At 42.6% G+C, this 20,079-nt stretch overlaps 1 protein-coding gene across 1 annotated transcript in view; it reads right to left on the reverse strand.

Moving 5' to 3' along the window:
* Positions 1 to 1,003: 1,003 nt before the first annotated feature.
* The window catches only part of LOC146619469 (calpain-9), a 40,617-nt gene continuing 21,541 nt past the window's right edge, over positions 1,004 to 20,079 (reverse strand). Inside the window, exons 17-20 of the mRNA XM_085371036.1 lie at positions 3,294 to 3,372; positions 2,668 to 2,784; positions 1,980 to 2,038; positions 1,004 to 1,030 (exon numbers count right to left, since the gene is read on the reverse strand). Of these exons, the coding sequence (XP_085227162.1) occupies positions 1,004 to 1,030; positions 1,980 to 2,038; positions 2,668 to 2,784; positions 3,294 to 3,372 (282 nt within the window). The remainder of the gene's footprint in view (positions 1,031 to 1,979; positions 2,039 to 2,667; positions 2,785 to 3,293; positions 3,373 to 20,079) is intronic.

Consider the following 20,079-nt stretch of genomic DNA (forward strand, 5'->3'; position numbering starts at 1 on the left):
TAGTTACAGCTGGATCAGGTGACCCTGAACCCTCCATAGTTATGCTGCCGTAGGCTGCCGACGCACAGTGATGCACTGAGCTTCTTAACTCATCATGTACTTACATGTCACAACTGCATGTTATAAACATTGCCTTTTTCTTTCTTTTTTGGCTACAAAGTCATCTATCATGGGCTAAAAATGCAGCTCAGAGGAGGTGCAGGAGACCGGTTTCCTTGGAAACCACTTGAATTAGCACCTTGAGTCAACTGGTGTAAATAAAACTGATCTGAACGTAATTACAACACACTGAAATGTTTTAACAGATTTTTTTTGTCTAATCTCAAACCAAAACTTTTGTTTACTCCACATAAATTATGACAATTTTCTTAATATAGCACACATCAGTATACTCAAACTCACAAGATAAAAACCTAAAATTTTACAATGAAACACAAAAGACAAGTTAACAAACATACACACATACATGAATGCACGCACACACACTTAGATTTTGAGTGTAAATTAAATGAGTCTGAACAAAAATGCATGTTGATCAGGAGGACAGCATATTTTATTGATTATTCTAGGTATGATGATCGGTGTTTGGACACAGGCAAACAGTCTTCTGTGGTTTTGAACAAAGTAAAAGAGGCTCTGTGTTTATTGTCTCTCATTTAGAGGCATGTTGAGAAATGATGTCAGACTGAGAGGACAATGAAGGTGAAGTCACTGAAGTTTCATCATAAACTTCCTCACAGCAGCACATCCTGCCTTGACCTTTGACTTTGGCTGTTTGCACGACTCAGGAGAGTTCTTAAGGTCGTTTCCATTGCTATTGTTTGAGTGTGTGAGGAAAGAAAAACAGCTTCAGAAATATTCACTTTTCTGTTTGCCATATGTTTCTGTTTCTGCAATAAACATTTTTGGCACAGAACTACACAAACGTACAAAAATGAAAAAAGAGCAGGAAAAACAAAACTGAGGTGATCCAGGTGAGGGTGTCTGGGTAGAGCAGTTCAGTTCAGTTGTACATGGTCATGTGGAGCCACTGGAACCAATCAGAGGGCAGAAGAAGTGATATATCATTATTGACATTAAAGCTGCCATCATACTAACTGTGCGCTCTCTACTGTGTCCATTGCAAGAAGCACAAACCCAAACCTGTGCGTGACTCCACAGCAGCTCTGTGTGCACTGTTTATGAGACCTTTCTAAGATACTTCAGTCTGCCTTCTACAAGCAGCCCATTTAAGTTCAGCAAGCATCCTTTCACTTTATTCACAGTTTGTTTTGTTTTTTTGGTCAGGTTTGCATTTCTGATTTGGACGGACATGCTTGCTGACTCTCACACATTCACAGAGCTGAACATTTACGGCTGTACGTTTAAGACTTGATGAAGTGTTCTTTATGTGTTCTCTGGATCAAATGCTGCACATTTCTGTAGACGTGCAACAGGGTTTCCTTCTGATCACCCCTGCTTACAGAAACTGGCTCACAATTACTTGGGATGTCACTGCTCGACTGCTAGCTAAAGCTCCCTGCAGGTTCTCTGCAGTTATGTGGGTGTTTATCTTTGCCTTCCTGCCCAGGAGACGTTCACTTTCATCTTGAAGTTTTCTTGCACTTCCAGATCTTCCACAATTCCCTTTAACTGTTACTTTTCATGGCATTTCATACAGTGAAAACTGCAAAGCTGAAAGCACTTTCACACGTACTCGTAGCCTTAATATGCATTGGTTACCTAAAGAAGCCTGAGGTTATGTTGTAATGATATTTGAAGAGTCAGACTTTACCAGATGACATTTCATGAGAACAACCTCTCACCCACTGTACAGGTCCAAACAAGTGAGTTTCAGCCTCACAAACCGCTGCGCGCCCCGTGATTCCTGTTTCATTTTGTTCTGTTTTTACAACCGTGAGACATGAAGTGACAGGACTCTCACATTTAAAGGATCGCTAAGTTCACTCTTCAGCTCTAACGTTACACTATATTCATACCTGTCTGTAGCTGATGGTTACTGCTCCCGTTCCCATCACGTCGTATGCCTGAAATTTGTCTGCAAGAGGACGAAAAGACGATATTGAGACACAGCTAATGTTTGTCGTCTGCATCAAAACAGTTCAGAGAATCACGAATGAGCTGCTGAGTTGGCTTATAGAGGCTTTCCAAACATTCCTGTCATGTGATGTTTTAACTTTGACTTTTAGTTCAAATTAAAACATCACATGACTGATTCTGGGCAAAACGAGCTTGTGTATAATGACACAACAAACAGGGTTATTATGGGCAGTTTAAGCTAAACGTGAAAAGTAGACGTGAATTTTATTTTTTGGGGGAGTAAGTAACTGTTAATACGACAGGCTTGAACTGTTTTCCTGCTCAGTAATAAAAAGAATCAGTCTTTTCTGTTCCAGCTTATGAAAACATCTCTCTCCTCGTCGTCTCTCTTCCTCTTGTTTCTCCTCCCTTTTTTCCCACGCCTCCTCTGTCACCTCATCCGTTCTCTCTCTCGCTCCTCTGTCATCCTCTGCTTCTTTCTCTCGTGGCCTTGTGGTGTCATTTACCAACAAATATGGTGATTAAAACCACTTGCTGTTTCTAATTTATACCATTCATCTCCTCTGAAAGACAGAAAGCTGTAACAATGCTTGCACCCCCACCCCACCCCGCATCACCCCCTCTTACGGATCATGCTCTCCAGTTTCATCAGCAGGTACAGGAAGCCGGGGTAACTGATGGTCATGTCCGGCTCCGTGTATCTCAGTCCAACCAGCTGCATCACCAACTCGTCCACCCGGATGCCTGCAGCAGGGACAGATGGAGCAGAGGTGGGGGTAAAACGCAGGTGCAGAAGCACTGGGTGGGATACCTGTTTTTATTGCAATAAACTCCACATGTGCACAGGTGACATATATGACCGCACACTCGTTTCCCTGATCCCAGCCAGTCCATTAGGCAGCTCCCGTCTGAGTGACGTATGAGTGATGAACCAAAACGTTTGTGTTTTGTGATTTTAATGACTTCAGAAAAAAAAGTTCTCCACACAAACTGCACATCTTTTTCATTTCATGTAATCAAAACGGTCTGCTTATTAATTAATTTAACTTCAATGGTGCAAAAATGTTTGACTAATGTGACGACTTGGGAAACACAGGACTTTAGTTACACATGTGACCAAACATGTGACCCTTTTAGGATCACACGTTGAGCGAAAAAGGTGTTTGGCTCCCTCTGCTGGTCGGATTTTTACCGACCGATGGAGACCCTCAGCGGTTAAATGACACAGGATGAAAAAGTGTTGTGAATGCTACCTGCTGCTTTCAGCGAGGGCATGACCTCCTGATATTCGAGGCGCTGAGTTTTGTCCTTGTCATGCATGAGGAAGATATCCTGAGGAGAGATTAAACACAGTAAAAATAAATGCCTGAAAAGCTGCATATACACAAACATTCTGTTATAATCTGATAAAACTGCGACAGCAGGTCCGGTAATGGCGGCTGGCTGAAAGGACGTGCCCACTTCTGCTCCGCTATCTTTCTGTAAAATCCTGAATAATACTCGTTTGTTAGACATTGAACGACACCTAGGACAGCTGTGATGCCTCTCTCGCAAAGGAAACCCGGGAAAAACATTGGTAGACCGACTCAATCGAAATTATCTGACTTCACTTCTAAGTAGGGTTGCCAACCGTCCCTTAAAATACGGAATCGTCCCGTATTTCGAAACAAAAGCACACGTCCCGTATTGAGCTAATAAGGGACGCACTTTGTCCCGTAATACAGTGAGAATCAAAAGTAGTCTATAAATGTTTATGGAATTAACGCTTTGTTTGAAAACATAATTCCCAGCCCCTCTCCTGCTTTGTGACCAATGAGCTGACAGCACACTTATGACAATTCGAGTATGACAATTCAGATTACCGCTCATCTCATTGGTCGAGGAAAGGTCGCTTGCGGAGAAAATACCGGAAGACAACAGATGACCACAACAAGAAGCATGGCCAACAGGGAAACAAACGCCGACACTGCGGTGCAAGTCTCGGACGACAGTACACCTAAAGCTGGGCAGACACTGTGCGATTTTTTTTCAGTCACGTTATTCAGCTCCTGCTCAAACTGCACGATTGACTCGCAGGGGTTAGAAGTTCGTATGTCACGATGTACTCTCACACTATACCGCCCGATGCTCTGATGCGACCTGAGTGCTCACACTGTGCCTCCATAACATGAAGGTTATAACAGACAATCTGTCGCTCGCTCTCTCTGTCTTTCACTCACACAGACACACCACCACCATCAACTTTGCTAAATTGCTAATGAAAAACATGATCAGGCAGCTGTGATTGAGCAGCAGTGTAAATCCAACTATTTTCACGGTTGTTGTGGTCGTGATAATTTTGTGATGCCACATCGAAAAGGCTCGGATGAGCTTTCCAAAGTTCTACAAGTTGTGCCTCCATCGCTTGTGTCCAGATCACACGCTGCACAGCTGTGCTGCTCCGTCTTTTTCACCAACGTTTACGTGTTTGCGCGTGAGCAGTGTGAGCGCCTGTGGTGACACCCTCACGAGCGATTGATGATCGGGAGCTGGTCGTGAGGTGTTAATCACTTCTCGTTACCCCACGTATACTACACGACGCACGATGAAGGCCAAAATCGGTCCGATCACTCAAAAAATCGTCTCAAAATGGGCCAAAAATCGCACAGTGTGAGCCCAGCGTTAGAGCAGCAATGTTTGTTCCCCTCAGAGAAAGGGAAGAATGGGAAAAGGAAAACACCTGGCTGGAAAACGTTAATATGGGCATGTGCAGTGAATATCAGCGCTATGTGGCCAGAAGTGTGATAATATAATTTATTTTGTGTAATAAACAACTGCAAGGATAGATGATTACAACAAATTGATGACTAATACATAAAAGTAATACATAGATGAATAATGATGATGAGTTATGATGCGTAATCATGGGAACAAGCGGGTTTACAAACAGGAGCAGCTGATTAGCATTAGAAAAGCTGAAATAATACCTCAACTGAAGCCAATTGTACTAAATGCACTAAATGTGCACAGTTACAAGAATATTTTTCTTTCTATTGTTTTCTATTAAGTTAAGCAGGACAGAGTGCTTTTAAAGAAAGATTTACTTATATTCTCAAAAGTTAAGCATGACAGGCTTCTGTTTAAGAAAGAGACCTGTTTTATTGTGTTAATGTTGTCATTTTGAGCTAAAAATAAATGGCTAAATGATCATTTGTTTCACATGTGTTCATATCACAAAGAATAGAATATGCATCTACTTAAATCAACTTCAAGTCAAATGGTTAAAAAAATAATTTCACACACAAAAAAAGAGCTAGAAAATTCACCACACTGGGAAGGGTGAAGACAACTGGGTCGCCCGGCCCTGGCCACGAGGTGTCCCTTATTTATTTTTCAGGGAGTTGGCAACCCTACTTCTAAGTTAAACTCTGAGGCTAGCTGTGAAGCTAGCGTTAGCCGTGAAGATAGCGAGACTAATATTAACGCTAGCCAGGCGGTGGAGGAGGGAAATGATGAGCCGACTGAGAGAGAAAAGACGGCCGAAGGCTCAGACGTAATACTGGCGGCTATTGCAAGCTTGAAATCCGATTTTTCCTCCAAACTTGATGGTATTTTGTCAGCAATAGAGACCGTGAGGAAGGATGTTAATGAGTGTGCCAAGCGGGTCAACGAGGCGGAGGCCCGGATATCTGCAGCAGAAGATAGCATTACCACCTTGGAAGCAAAGGTACGGACTCTTGAAAATAACAACAAAAACCTCGAGGACAAAGTGCTGGATCTGGAGACCAGATCGCGACAATCTAACTTGAGACTTGTTAACCTGCCCGAGGACGCAGAAGGAGAAGACGCGTGCGCTTTCTTGGAAAACTGGCTACCGGAGGCTCTGAACTTGGCGCCGCTACGAACCACTCTGACGCTGGAGAGAGCGCATCGGGTCGGCCAGAAGAATATGTCAAATACCGCTGCACCAAGGACTATGATCATGAAGTTTCTAAATTACAAGGATAAAATGACCGTGATAAGAGCTGCCAGGGCAAAGGGACAGATTCTTTTCAAGAATCGCCCGGTGAGATTTTATGAGGACCTAGCGACCGGAGTGCACAAAAAACAGAAAGAGTTTGACGCCGTGAGACAACAGCTTCGCTCCATGGGTATCCGGTACGGCATGATTCCTCCTGCGCGACTGATAGTGACACACAACGGACAGTCCCGCATCTTTAACCTGCCAGGTGAAGCGGAGAACTTTGTGAAGGCTCTGAGGTCAGAAAGTGGACCGGGGTGAGATGATGTAATTGTAACCCAGATCATTGTTTGAGTATGGGATTTCTGATTATTTGTGGTCACTGAACGCACCACTGTGCCGTGCGCATAGCCACTCTCTAGTCCAGCTACAGAGTTTTTCCTTCCGTTCGTCCGATGAGGCGCATGCTGCTCTCGTGCCCTCTACGAGCTGGAAATTCGGGAAAAAGTCTTGTAGCAGTTACAAACGTGAAGCGGAGCTGAGTCCGACAGCATTCGCCATTACACGAACTCCTCTGGCTGGTTTGTTTGCCCTTTTGGTGCCCTGGATCCTACTGGATGAACTGCCTTGTGGAAGTCCTCATCTGATGACTCTGCCGAACCGTCCTGGCAAATAGATGGTCGTTGCTGCTTGCTGGATGCTATTATTGGATGCTACACCGTTCCAACAGAGCGGTAGGAACAATTCAAAGGGCCCCAACGATGCGCTTTATTTTTCCCTGAGCTCAGGTGATTTTCTTTTGGCCAAAGGACCTTAAAGGATACATATTTGATTTTATTTATTTATTTATTTTATTTTTCTTATGACACTGAGTGGAAAGACACTACAAAAAAAAAAGGGGTTTATTATTTAAAATTGTGTCTAATAAATGTGTTTATGTTAAGTAAGTGTGGTGTCCATTGTGTGCTGGAAGCCTTATTGTTCCTGTGGTGGAGCAGCTACTACCAATCTCCTTTACGAAACTAGCTTCTGACAGGATATAGATATTTGGGATACATTTGATTTCTTGTAACCTATTTTTAGAGAAACTGTGATTCTGGGTTAAACATCGGGGTGAAATTGATGACACTGACACCTAGTGAACTGCCCAAGGTCAACAGTCCTGATTTCCACGCATTAAAGGTTTGGCGTAAGTACAGATTGCGTTACAAGTGGCGAGCCAGCCAGGAGATTGGTGAAAAGTAGCACCTTGACTTTCCAGCTCACAACACCTACCTCTTTTCCTTGACCCTATTGTGTTGGACATGGATCTTTGCAGACGTTTTGATGTAGATGGCCAGTGCTCACTTTTTGTGACTGGCGTTGAAGGGATTTACACAGATGATGACATTGCTAGTGTTTTTTCAGTAAATGGTAAAGTTTCTCGGATAGTTCGAATTCCAGATGAATCAAACCAGCCAGAGGGTAGAGTCCTGATACAATATTTGTCCGATCAAGCCATTTCCAAGATCAACCCCCAGATCTTAGGCGACTTGCCGAGCCCCAAGGATCCTGCTATCGGTTGGTCTGTCAAAACCATTCGAGATGTTGCTCAGGAAGAGGTAGGCAAGGAGTTAGCTCGTAGATATTTAGAAGAACTGAAGGCTGTTGGAGATAGTGGTAAAGCAGGTTTCTTGAGTGTTATTCAGAGTGAGGTCAAAGAAGTTCGACATAACTCTGAGATTCCTGACACACAGCCACACACAGCTCAGGATGGTGACACATCCCTCCATGACATTGTAGCTAGTGATCATGATGAACCTAATCACTACACACAGACCCACAATGCACCTGATAGTGCTGTGGTGAACCCTGTTAATATCGACCGCAGTCTCCTTAACCCACCTCAGATTCAAAAAGTTGTCGTTGAGCACGTTATCAGAAATGACTCAACAGCCCCGTGGTCTACACAAACCAGACTGCGCACCTTTTCTGGCCGTGCTCCTAGGCCCAATGGTGAGGTAGACTATGAAACATGGCACACACAAGTGGACCTTCTTGTCAGTGATTGCTCTCTTAGTGATGTGCAAAAGGTTAGGAAAATACTTGAAAGTTTGCTAAGTCCAGCAGCCGATGTTGTTAAGTTGCTTGGTGTGAGTTCACCACCCAGGGCTTATGTTAGGCAGCTCGATTCCGCTTTCAGTGTTGTAGAGGACGGAGAAGAGTTATTTGCAACCTTTCTCAGCTCCAACCAGAATAGCGGAGAAAAGCCCTCAGCATATTTGAACAGACTCCATAGCCTCCTTACTCGAGCTATTTCTAGAGGGGGAGTCTCTGTCGAAACTTTGAGCGAACACCTACTCAGACAGTTTATTAGAGGCTGCTGGGACCAGAGTCTCATTATAGCTCTCCAACTAGAAAACAAAAAGAACAGTCCACCAACATTCCCAGATCTACTCCTTATGTTGAGGACCGAGGAAGGTCGTAGATCTGCAAAGCTAGACAGGATGAAAAAACATCTGGGTGCTACAAAAGCAGCTGTACATGCCCACTCCATTTTTGATGTACCCTCCTATGATGATGAGCCCGTTCCAACACAGACTGCAAAGCAGAGCGAAGCATCTAAGCTTGAGAGGAGAATGGATGAGCTTTCAAAGCAGGTAGAGAAACTGAGTCAAAGGTCCAAGAATTCTCCTTTTGACAGTGAGCTTAGTGCAGTGTTAAAACAGAGACAAGAAGAAACTGTTAAACTTGAAAGCAAAATAGATGAGTTGTCTAAACAACTCAGAGAGCTCACTCAGAACCAAAAATGTCCTAAAGAGAATAATAGTGGCAAAGACTTCCTTGCGGCAAGAAATAGCAGTGCCAGGAGACCAGTTAAGGTTCCCTCTATGCCAAAAGCATGGTTCTGCTTTAGATGTGGTGAAGATAACCACATTGCCGCTCGATGCCCAAATGAACCCAACCAGGCACTAGTCCGCCAGAAGGAAGAGCAAGGAAGGTTCCAAGCCCAACAGGTTACTGAGCCTTTTGCTTTAAACTTGTAGCGGCTCCTGCTGTGGGACGTCCAGGAGCTGAGACCAGCATTAGTCCCGCCTCAAGTGACCAAAGAATTGATGTTCAGAGCAAAATAAAGACCCAGACAACGGTTCAAGATTTCAGTTCCCAATCCCGCTTGCCACCCGGTCTGATAGGTCCTCGTTGTTCAGCTTCTGTTTTGGTTGAGGGTGTGCAATGCAACTCTATCATGGATAGTGGTTCACAAGTCACTACAATCTCCGAATCATTTCACAAGGATAAGCTGGCACATCTCCCCATTCAGCCCATTCAAGCATTGCTTGAGATTGAGGGTGCAGGTGGACAGCACGTTCCCTACCTTGGTTATGTTGAGACCCACATCACTTTTCCTCACAACATTACAGGCAAAGAGGAAGAGTTGGTTGTTTTGGCTCTTGTTGTGCCTGAGTGCCATTTTAACAGCAGAATACCAGTTTTGATTGGTACCAATGCACTGTTAAGACTCCATGATAAGTTATCTGAACGTGACGGTCCAGATTTCCTTCACAGACTGTGTTCCAGAGATGTAGCACTGGTTCTCCAGCACTTGGCTAAACAAATGGATGATTGCCACATACACCCAGTGAGGTTGCACGGGAAAGTACCAGTCACCATCCCTGCCAACCACAAGTGCTGTTTAATGGGCGATGTTAGGCTGAGAAAGAACACTCCTAACGTAAGTTTCGTCCTTGAACCAAATGAACACGACAAGTTACCTGGTGGTTTATTTCTTGAAACTGCTTTGATAGACATCCCTTACAAAGCTAAGAGTAAGGTTCCAGTCGTCTTGCAGAACTTGAGTGGGCATAGTATTGTATTGCAACCAGGAAGTACAGTTGCCCAGGTATGTGTAGCCCAGCACATTTCACCCCTGGTGCCTGTTTCAAATGCTTCTTCTCATGACAAGTTTGATGGAGAGAAGCTTAAGTTTAATCTTGATGAGTCACCCATCTCTGAAGAATGGAAAGAGCGCATCACCACCAAGCTCAAGTCTATTTCAGAAGTGTTTGCGGTTGATGATCTGTCTTATGGTCACACCACTGTGGTAAAACACCACATTCGGCTGAACGATGACACGCCGTTTAAGGAACGGTCGAGGCCCATCCATCCAAGTGACAGAGAAGCTGTCAAGCAACACCTCAAAGAACTGCTTAATGCAGGGGTTATTATGGAGTCAGAGAGCCCCTACGCATCTCCAATAGTAGTTGTGCGTAAAAAGGATGGTTCAATCAGGTTGTGCGTTGATTACCGCAAATTGAACGCACGGACCATTAGGGATGCTTATGCCCTCCCAAACATTGAGGAGACCTTCACGGCCCTTAGTGGTGCCAAGTGGTTCTCGGTCATGGACCTCAAATCAGGCTATTATCAGGTTGAGATGGCCGAGGAAGATAAAGCTAAAACTGCTTTTGTCTGTCCTCTTGGGTTTTACGAGTTTAATCGCCTGCCTCAGGGCGTTACAAATGCCCCAAGTACGTTTCAACGACTGATGGAGAAGTGTGTTGGGGATTTGAACTTGAGTGAGGTACTTGTGTTTTTGGATGATCTGATTGTGTTTTCAGACACCCTGGAGGAACATGAGGTGAGACTCATGAGGGTGCTGAACCGGTTGAGGGACTTTGGGTTGAAGCTGTCCCCAGAAAAATGTCATTTCTTTAGGCCCTCGGTGAAGTACCTTGGCCATGTGGTTGATGCCCAAGGAGTTCACACAGATCCTGATAAGATCTCAGCTTTGAAAACATGGCCTCGTCCTACAAACAAGAGAGAGTTAAAATGTTTCCTAGGCTTTGCCGGTTATTACCGGAGATTCATTGATGGATACTCAAAGATCGCAAAGCCTTTAAATAGTCTCACGGCTGGTTACTACTCACCCAAAAAGAGGGGTAAAGTGTATCTTGGAGAACATTTCAAACAACCATCAAACATTAACTTACCTTTTGGAGAGGAGTGGACACCTGAATGTGAAAATGCGTTTAAGACTTTGATTGAGAGACTGACATCGGCACCTGTCCTTGCTTTTGCCAACCCACAGCTACCATATGTCCTGCACACTGATGCCAGTCGTGAAGGCTTGGGTGCAGCGCTCTACCAAGAGCAGGACGGGAAGCTGAGAGCTGTGGCTTATGCAAGCAGAGGACTTTCCAAAAGTGAGAGAAACTATCCCACTCACAAGCTTGAATTTCTAGCTTTGAAGTGGGCAGTTTGTGAGAAGTTTAACAGCTACCTTTATGGCGCTAACTTCACCATTGTGACGGATAACAATCCTCTCACGTATGTACTGACATCTGCAAAGTTAGATGCTGCTGGTCATCGCTGGTTAGCTGCGCTGTCTACTTATCAGTTCACCGTTAAGTACAGGGCCGGTCATGCCAATCGCGATGCAGACGGGCTGTCCCGACGACCACAAGCTCCTCCTTTTGAAGATGAGGATTTCATCAAAGAAAGGGAGAGAGTTGATGACATGAAAAACCGTCTTCTAGAGGTGAGCAACGAGATGAGTCACGAGGTGGTATCTGCCTTATGTCAACGCCATCTTGTGGTGTCAAAGATCGAGCACTGTTCAAATCTAGAACAACCTTTGGCTGTAGAGTCTCTTGCTGTTGATCCCTCAACAGTTGCGGATGTATTTGGAGAAGACACATTACCATCGATGACAAGCTCTGACTGGTATAAAGCTCAGAGGGATGACCCGGTTGTCTCACGTGTCATTACCTTCGTTGAAAGAGCTCAAAAGCCCAGCTTCAGAGAAACAAACCTTGAAGTTCCTGATGTTAGGCTCCTTCTCAAGGAGTGGAGAAGACTCGAAATGAGAGATGGAGTATTGTACAGGAAATGGACAAATAGAGACAACACTGTATGGCAGTTAGTCCTACCTGAACAGTTCAGAGGGAAAGCGTTGCGTGGAGTGCATGATGAAGTTGGTCATCTTGGTTTTGAACGAGCACTGCATCTTGCCCGTTCCAGATTCTATTGGCCAATGATGACAAAGTCTGTAGAAGAGAAGTGCAGACAGTGTCCACGCTGTGTCAGGAGGAAAGCAGTGCCTCAGAAGGCAGCGCCTCTTGAAAATATTATAGCAACTTACCCGCTTGAACTCGTCTGTATGGACTATTTGTCAGTTGAGCCAGACAACAGAGACACCCGGAACATATTAGTTATCACTGACCATTTTACAAAGTTTGCTGTGGCAGTGCCAACTAAAGATCAGAAGTCCAGGACCATTGCAAAAGCTCTGTGGGAGAACTTCATAGTTCATTATGGGTTTCCCAGTCGTCTACTCAGTGATCAGGGTAGAGACTTTGAATCTCACACAATCAAAGAGCTATGTGCGTTGATAGGAGCAGACAAAATCCGCACTACACCTTATCATCCTCGCGGAAACCCGGTGGAAAGGTTTAACCGGACGCTTCTTGATATGTTGGGTACGTTGGAAGAGGAAGACAAATCTCACTGGAGGGACTTCGTTAAACCCTTAGTTCATGCGTATAACTGCACGAGGAACGACACAACTGGTTTCTCTCCTTATGAACTGATGTTTGGCAGACAACCCCGACTACCCATTGATTTAGTCTTAGGTATCCAACCTGAAAATGCCAACCATAAGTCTCATTCAGAGTATGTGAACAACCTTCGTCAACGTCTGGAGGAGAGCTACACTCTAGCTGCAAAAAACTCCCAGAAGATCGGAGAAAGGAATAAAGTTAGGTTTGACAAGAGGATTAGAGTGGCCGAGCTCTGTGCAGGTGACAGGGTTTTGGTTAGGAACATGAGTATCAGAGGTAAACACAAAATCTCAGACAGGTGGGAACAGAAAGTACATGTTGTGGTTAAACGAATCAATGATGGCCCTGTCTATGTTGTGGAACCCGAGTTGGGAGACGGACCAAAACGCACCTTACACAGGGATCTCCTTCTACCGTGTGGGTTCTTACCTGTGGAAGAAATAGCAGGGAGCAGATCTCATGGGTCCTCTAAAGGGAAGAAACCAAGGAACAAAGCCGAAAGAGAAGTACAATCTTCTGATAACCCTGATGGTCAGGAAGATGAGGTATACAGTGATGAGGACGAAGTGTATCCAGCTTTTGTGGTTCCAGAAATAATAACCAGAGGTCCTTTTATCCAGACTGAAAGGCAGGTTATCACACCTCAGCTGTCCACTGGGGATGTGCATTCTAGGTTGCCCCGTGCAGAGCCACAAGACGAGTCACACGCACGAGAAACACCCAGTCATGTTTCTGAACCTGAGCCTTTGTTACACTCAGAAAGCAATGAGGTGACCACATCTCCCATTCCATCTGATGAAGGTCCAGGTTGGGTTGTTATTGACATTCCTGAACAAACAGAATCTGTTGAAATGAATCAAGGAAGCAGCGACACTGCTGAGCGGAGTTTAGAGCCAGAGACAGTAGAGTTGCGGCGTTCTGGGAGAGAGAGACGCCAACCTCGTAAACTAACTTATGATGAGTTAGGTGAGCCTTTAATTTTGGCTCTCAGTTCCTTTTTGTCAGAGTTTCGCAATTGTATTCTCTCAGAGCACTTTCCTTCACACACCTGTTAAGTCAAGTGTGCATGCAGAGACTCATGCACTTTAGAGGGGGAGAGTGTAACCCAGATCATTGTTTGAGTATGGGATTTCTGATTATTTGTGGTCACTGAACGCACCACTGTGCCGTGCGCATAGCCACTCTCTAGTCCAGCTACAGAGTTTTTCCTTCCGTTCGTCCGATGAGGCGCATGCTGCTCTCGTGCCCTCTACGAGCTGGAAATTCGGGAAAAAGTCTTGTAGCAGTTACAAACGTGAAGCGGAGCTGAGTCCGACAGCATTCGCCATTACACGAACTCCTCTGGCTGGTTTGTTTGCCCTTTTGGTGCCCTGGATCCTACTGGATGAACTGCCTTGTGGAAGTCCTCATCTGATGACTCTGCCGAACCGTCCTGGCAAATAGATGGTCGTTGCTGCTTGCTGGATGCTATTATTGGATGCTACACCGTTCCAACAGAGCGGTAGGAACAATTCAAAGGGCCCCAACGATGCGCTTTATTTTTCCCTGAGCTCAGGTGATTTTCTTTTGGCCAAAGGACCTTAAAGGATACATATTTGATTTTATTTATTTATTTATTTTATTTTTCTTATGACACTGAGTGGAAAGACACTACAAAAAAAAAAGGGGTTTATTATTTAAAATTGTGTCTAATAAATGTGTTTATGTTAAGTAAGTGTGGTGTCCATTGTGTGCTGGAAGCCTTATTGTTCCTGTGGTGGAGCAGCTACTACCAATCTCCTTTACGAAACTAGCTTCTGACAGGATATAGATATTTGGGATACATTTGATTTCTTGTAACCTATTTTTAGAGAAACTGTGATTCTGGGTTAAACATCGGGGTGAAATTGATGACACTGACACCTAGTGAACTGCCCAAGGTCAACAGTCCTGATTTCCACGCATTAAAGGTTTGGCGTAAGTACAGATTGCGTTACATAATCATGGTCATACTACAGTGTGTTGGCATGGAGGGGTGATTACTGAGCTTTAAGTTTAAAAAGAAGTGAGAGGGAGAGAGAGAAAGGCCAGTTTGTTATATTTATTTGTTTATTGGTCCAGAGGCTCACAGCCACTATTAGTACCCTGATTTTCTTATCGTATTCAATAACGAGTTTTTTGTTTGCATAGCGGGGTGGGGTAAGGGAAAAGTGTTCAGGCACAGTCGGTTGATCCTCACTTTTGGGTGGAACAACCTTTAGCTGTTACACAGGTGCCAATATGTATAGGGGGAGGGAAATGGGTGCCCAAGTTCAAGTTAAAGGGGCATATTCAGTATTCATGGTTATGGATGTAGTTTTTGACATTCAGGTATTATTTGTTTCTCTGTCCTTTAATATTTCAAATGTGTTGGGAAGCTCATTCAGTGTTATATGTTATGTCTGGTGGGATAAGAATTAAAATTTCTTCTTGGAACTGCAGAGGACTACAAAAACTGGAGAAGGTAAAACAAGTAATGTCTAGGCTGAACTCTATGCACTCTGATATCATGCTGCTACAGGAAACGCACCTGTTGTCTAGTCAAGAGGCGAAGATTAGGAGGAGGTGGCAAGGCAGTATATATTCTGCGCCCTTCACTTCTCAGGCAAGAGGTGTTATGATCTTGATCCACAAATCTATACCATTTCAGGTGACAAGGGTTATTAAAGACAAGGCTGGGAGATATGTTATTTTACAGGGCACACTTATTACGGAAAAAATAATCCTGATAAATATCTATGCTCCAAACACTGACGACCCAAAGTTTTTTCATAATCTTTTTCTTACAGTATCATGTCTGTCTGGTAGCCTTATTATAGCAGGGGATTTTAATTGTACGTTGAACCCAGAATTGGATAGGAGCTCAGGTATTGATCTCTCTCATCCTAAAAGTAGGCAAACTATTCAACATTTTATGAAAGAACTTGATCTGAGGGATATTTGGAGGGATATGAACCCTAAGGTCTTAAAATACTCCTGCTATTCACATACACATAAATCATACTCGCGTATTGATTACTTTTTAGTTTCTGCCAATTTGAGTTATAAAATAAAGGACTGTCACTATGATAATATTTTAATATCTGACCATTCGCCAAACTCGTTAATATATGAAGATTTGCGACTGAAGAGAGATCCCCCTAGGTGGAGATTTAAACAAAAGTGGCTCCTAGACTCAGAATTTATATCTTTCATAGATAACCAAATAAACATTTTTTTTGATACTAATAGGGATGAAACATCACCCTGCTCAAGATGGGAAGCTTTTAAGGCCTACATAAGGGGTCAGATTATTAGCTTCACAAGTTATAGAGCAAAGCAAACTTATCAGAAAACAAAAAAGTTGGAGGCAGAGATTGAGATGCTTGAGGGAGAATATTTTCAAAGTTTTTGTCCAAGAGTCCATCAAAAGCTTCTGTTACTAAGAACACAGTATAATGAACTTTCTGCTTCTAAGGCAGCCTCACATCTTTTGCGTCTTAAACAGACATTCTATGATCAAAAGCCCGGGAAATTATTAGCCTGGCGCCTCCGTCAATTACAGAATGAGAAAAACATTGCCTCAGTTGAAAACAGTGATGGACAGGTTATTGTTGACCCTCTAGGAATTAATGAAACTTTTAAGGTTTTTTTTGAAAAATTATATAACTCAGACATAACACACATGGGACAAGAGCAAGATCTCTTCTTAGATACCCTTCAGTTGCCCAGCATTTCAGGACTAATGAGCGCAGATCTTGATACACCTATAACAAAGGAGGAGATATCTATAGCAATAGACCATTTGAAAACAGGTAAAGCCCCAGGCCCAGATGGGCTGCCGACAGAAATTTATAGGGTATTTAAAACTAAACTGCTGTCCCCTCTTTTTGACATGTTTTCGGATTCATTTGAAAAGGGAATCCTTCCGGTCTCATTAAGAGGAGCCCTGATAACTTTATTGCCCAAACCTGGTAAACCGTGCAATAAATGTGGTAACCTAAGACCAATAAGTCTTCTTAATGTGGATCTAAAGATACTTTGCAAAATTTTGGCTCGAAGACTGGAGAGATTTTTACCTGATCTAATTACCTGTGATCAGAATGGGTTTATTGCAGGTAGACAGGGATTTCATAATGTGAGAAGAGTGTTGGATATTCTTCATAGTCAGGAGGGAAAACCGGACACTGCTCTACTATCATTAGATGCCGAAAAGGCCTTTGATAGAGTTGAGTGGCCCTATTTATTTGAAATATTAAAAAGATTTGGCTGTGGGGATAATTTCTGTCGGTGGATTAGACTTTTATATAATGAGCCATATGCTGAAATACTGACAAATGGAATTATATCTAAACCGTTTGAAATTAAACGGGGCTGTAGGCAAGGGTGCCCTTTGTCCCCTTTATTGTTTATTTTAGCAATCGAACCGTTTGCCATTGCGGTGCGGTCCCATAAGAGTATAACTGGTCTATCAGTAAACCAACAGGAACACAGAATTGCTTTATTTGCAGATGATGTTATTCTTTTCTTGGAAAAGCTGAAGGAGTCTATCCCAGCCTTGTTGGATCTACTACACATATTTGGACGGATATCAGGATATAAAGTGAACAAAGAAAAATCTTCATTAATGATACTTAACTCAGAAGAGAGAGAGGGTGCTGGAAATGCTTTCCAATTCAAAATGGTAGACTGTTTTACCTATCTGGGGATTAAGATAGTGCCATGTTTGAGAGACATTGTTGGAGCTAACTACACCCCTATGGTAGACTCAATCACCTCATCCCTAGATAGATGGAAGCCCTTGCCCTTGTCACTTATAGCGAGAATTAATGTTCTTAAATTAAACATAATGCCCAAACTTTTGTACCTGTTCCAGAACATCCCATTGTCACCCCCTGCTAACTTATTTTCACACCTGAAGACAATTTTTGTACGTTTTTTGTGGAATGATAGACGACCAAGGCTCCGTTTATCACTCTTGTACTTACCGTATGAAAGAGGAGGCCTCAAATGTCCCAATCCACTTTGGTACTATTGGGCAGCCCAATTGAGGACTATGATGTATTATTTTACAGATAAATCCCCCCCGCCTTGGACAAATATGGAAAACAGTTCAGTACCTCTTCCCCTTCCCCAGTACCTATACTCAGCAAAAGTCAAAATGTTGAAAAAAAAGACAAAAAATCCTATAGTCAGAAATATGATTATGATCTGGTATCAGGTTAAAAAATACCTGGGTGAACCCACCTCTTTCGCACGCTTTAGCCCAATATGGGGTAATCAATTTTTCCCTCCAGGCAGAGCAGACCCTGGTTTTAGGAAGTGGGCTGACAAAGGCTTAAAGACAATAGGGGATCTCGTGGGATCAGAGGGTGAGATTTTGATGTCATTTGAGGAGTTGATTTCCAAGTATGATATCCCATGCAAACATCGATTTAAATATCTACAAGTGAGAAACTTTATTAGATCATCTCAAAATCAGTGTTTGTCAATCCCTCCGTTTTCCACTTTGGAAACAGAAATGAAAAGAGATTGCTTTGGAAAGGGAATAATCTCCAAATTATATAATATGTTAGTAGAGGGTTCCCCTGAATCTTCTTTAGGAAAACTTAATGCCTGGAGGGAAGATTTACAGGAGGACTTATCCTCCGAAGACTGGGAGGAGGCATGTGCTGAAGCACAAACACAAACTACCAATACTCGTCTCAAAGTATTGCAATATAATTGGCTAATGAGGACGTATGTGACTCCAGAAAAGCTTAATAAGTATAATGGTGATATCCCAGACTTGTGTTTCAGGTGTGGAGAGGAGAAAGGGACGTTTTTCCACTGTGTCTGGGAATGCAATAAAGTACAACGGTTTTGGAAAGAGATTAAACAAGCTCTGGATATTATATTGGGTACACAACTAGCTCTTGACCCTAAACTTTTTATTTTAGGGTTATATCCTGATGGACATCTTATGTCTAGAAAGGTAATTACCGCCCTGGACTTATGTCTACTGCTGGCAAAAAGAGTCATAGCACTCTCATGGAGGAAGACCAGTAAACCAAAATACATTAACTGGATTAAGGAATTGTCCACAACTTTACCTATGGAAAAAATTACTTACATTATCAAGGGGAAACTACCACTTTTTCAAAACATCTGGGGTCCCTTTATGCAATATATGGGAAATATGGATCTTGGCAGTATGGTGGATGGGGCAGATGGGGTGTAAATGTTGGTGGTCCTCTGCAGTTTCCTAAATTAATCTCTTTTATACTTGATCTTTAATGCTGTGTGAATTGTACATTTGAGTTTGTAACTTTGAACCATGCACAATAGTGTAACCGAGTTGATGTTGAGCAACCCTTGGAAATAGAGAAGCTTATATATATATATATATATATATATATATATATATATATATATATATATATATATATATATATATATATATATATATATAAAATTTTTTTTTTTTTTTTTTTGGGGGGGGGGTTGTGTTTTCCTTTTCCTTTGTTTGACTAAGTTATTATTTACAGGTGATATAGTTTGTACTTCCACTTAACTGTTGCTCTCTAACATCTTATAAGTGTCTGATTTGCAAGGGAGGGCGATTGACTGTTATACAATAATTTAGCTGCCCTGGATGTTTCCTTTGCTGTGGAAGTACTCCAATTTCTGTATGTAATTTTGAAACGCAATAAAGATATTGTTGGAAAAAAAAAACTGCGACAGCAGCGAGCATCCATGGTCTACTCTGCATTCGCACAAACATACACTTTCCCTTTTAGTAATCCCACCCTGGAAGGCGTGGGGCACATTTTGTGTCACATAACTTGATGCTGCTGGTTGGACTTGTCCACCTTTTTGCTTGAATCATTTTATGTTTCTGTGGCAGTTTTCTGAGAGTAAAATATGTCCAGTGTTATCCGGTGCAACAAATATAGGCTTCAGATTGCATCACAGTGCTTCCTGATGTCATCACAACAGAATCAGAGCTGGAAAAGTTTTACAGATGTTATTTTATTTTCAGCATTGGTTTCTTTCAAATTAGTTGGTTTCCAGACTGAGTTTGTCTGTTATAATCGTTTTTATGTTTTAAATGTTTATTTTTAGTGTATTCTAGACTATATCTGGACATATGGTGTCGCAGAAATGTGCCTGATTATGCCTCAACGGTGACCTCCACAACCGTCTCTTTGGTAGTAATACAGTATATGGAGTAAATGCAGTATATTGTCTGGCACATGGATAATACTGCAATTATTTGTACATTTACAGATACACAGTGCGCGGACGTCAGCTACTACAGCACGGGCTCTGCAGTGATTTGTATTATTTTAATATGGATATGTATTTTGAAGTTTGCATAACAAACACTAGAAGCTAGAAAAAAGTGTAGATTTGTTGGTTTTAATGTGAACAGCTGTGATGGTTTTACTTAATGATGAGTTATTTTCTCCCCAAAGTTCCTTTTGGACCATTTTCAAAAACTCATTAAATACATTTTGCAGCATTTTTCTATGCACTTATATATTTTTTAAAGTGTAATTCACACAGAACCAATGAAAACGT

This window comes from Diplotaxodon limnothrissa, linkage group LG14 (assembly GCF_057381915.1).
Source record: "Diplotaxodon limnothrissa isolate DT_005_m linkage group LG14, D_limnothrissa_male_GT1.1, whole genome shotgun sequence".
In the NCBI taxonomy this organism is placed as follows: Eukaryota; Metazoa; Chordata; class Actinopteri; order Cichliformes; family Cichlidae; genus Diplotaxodon; species Diplotaxodon limnothrissa.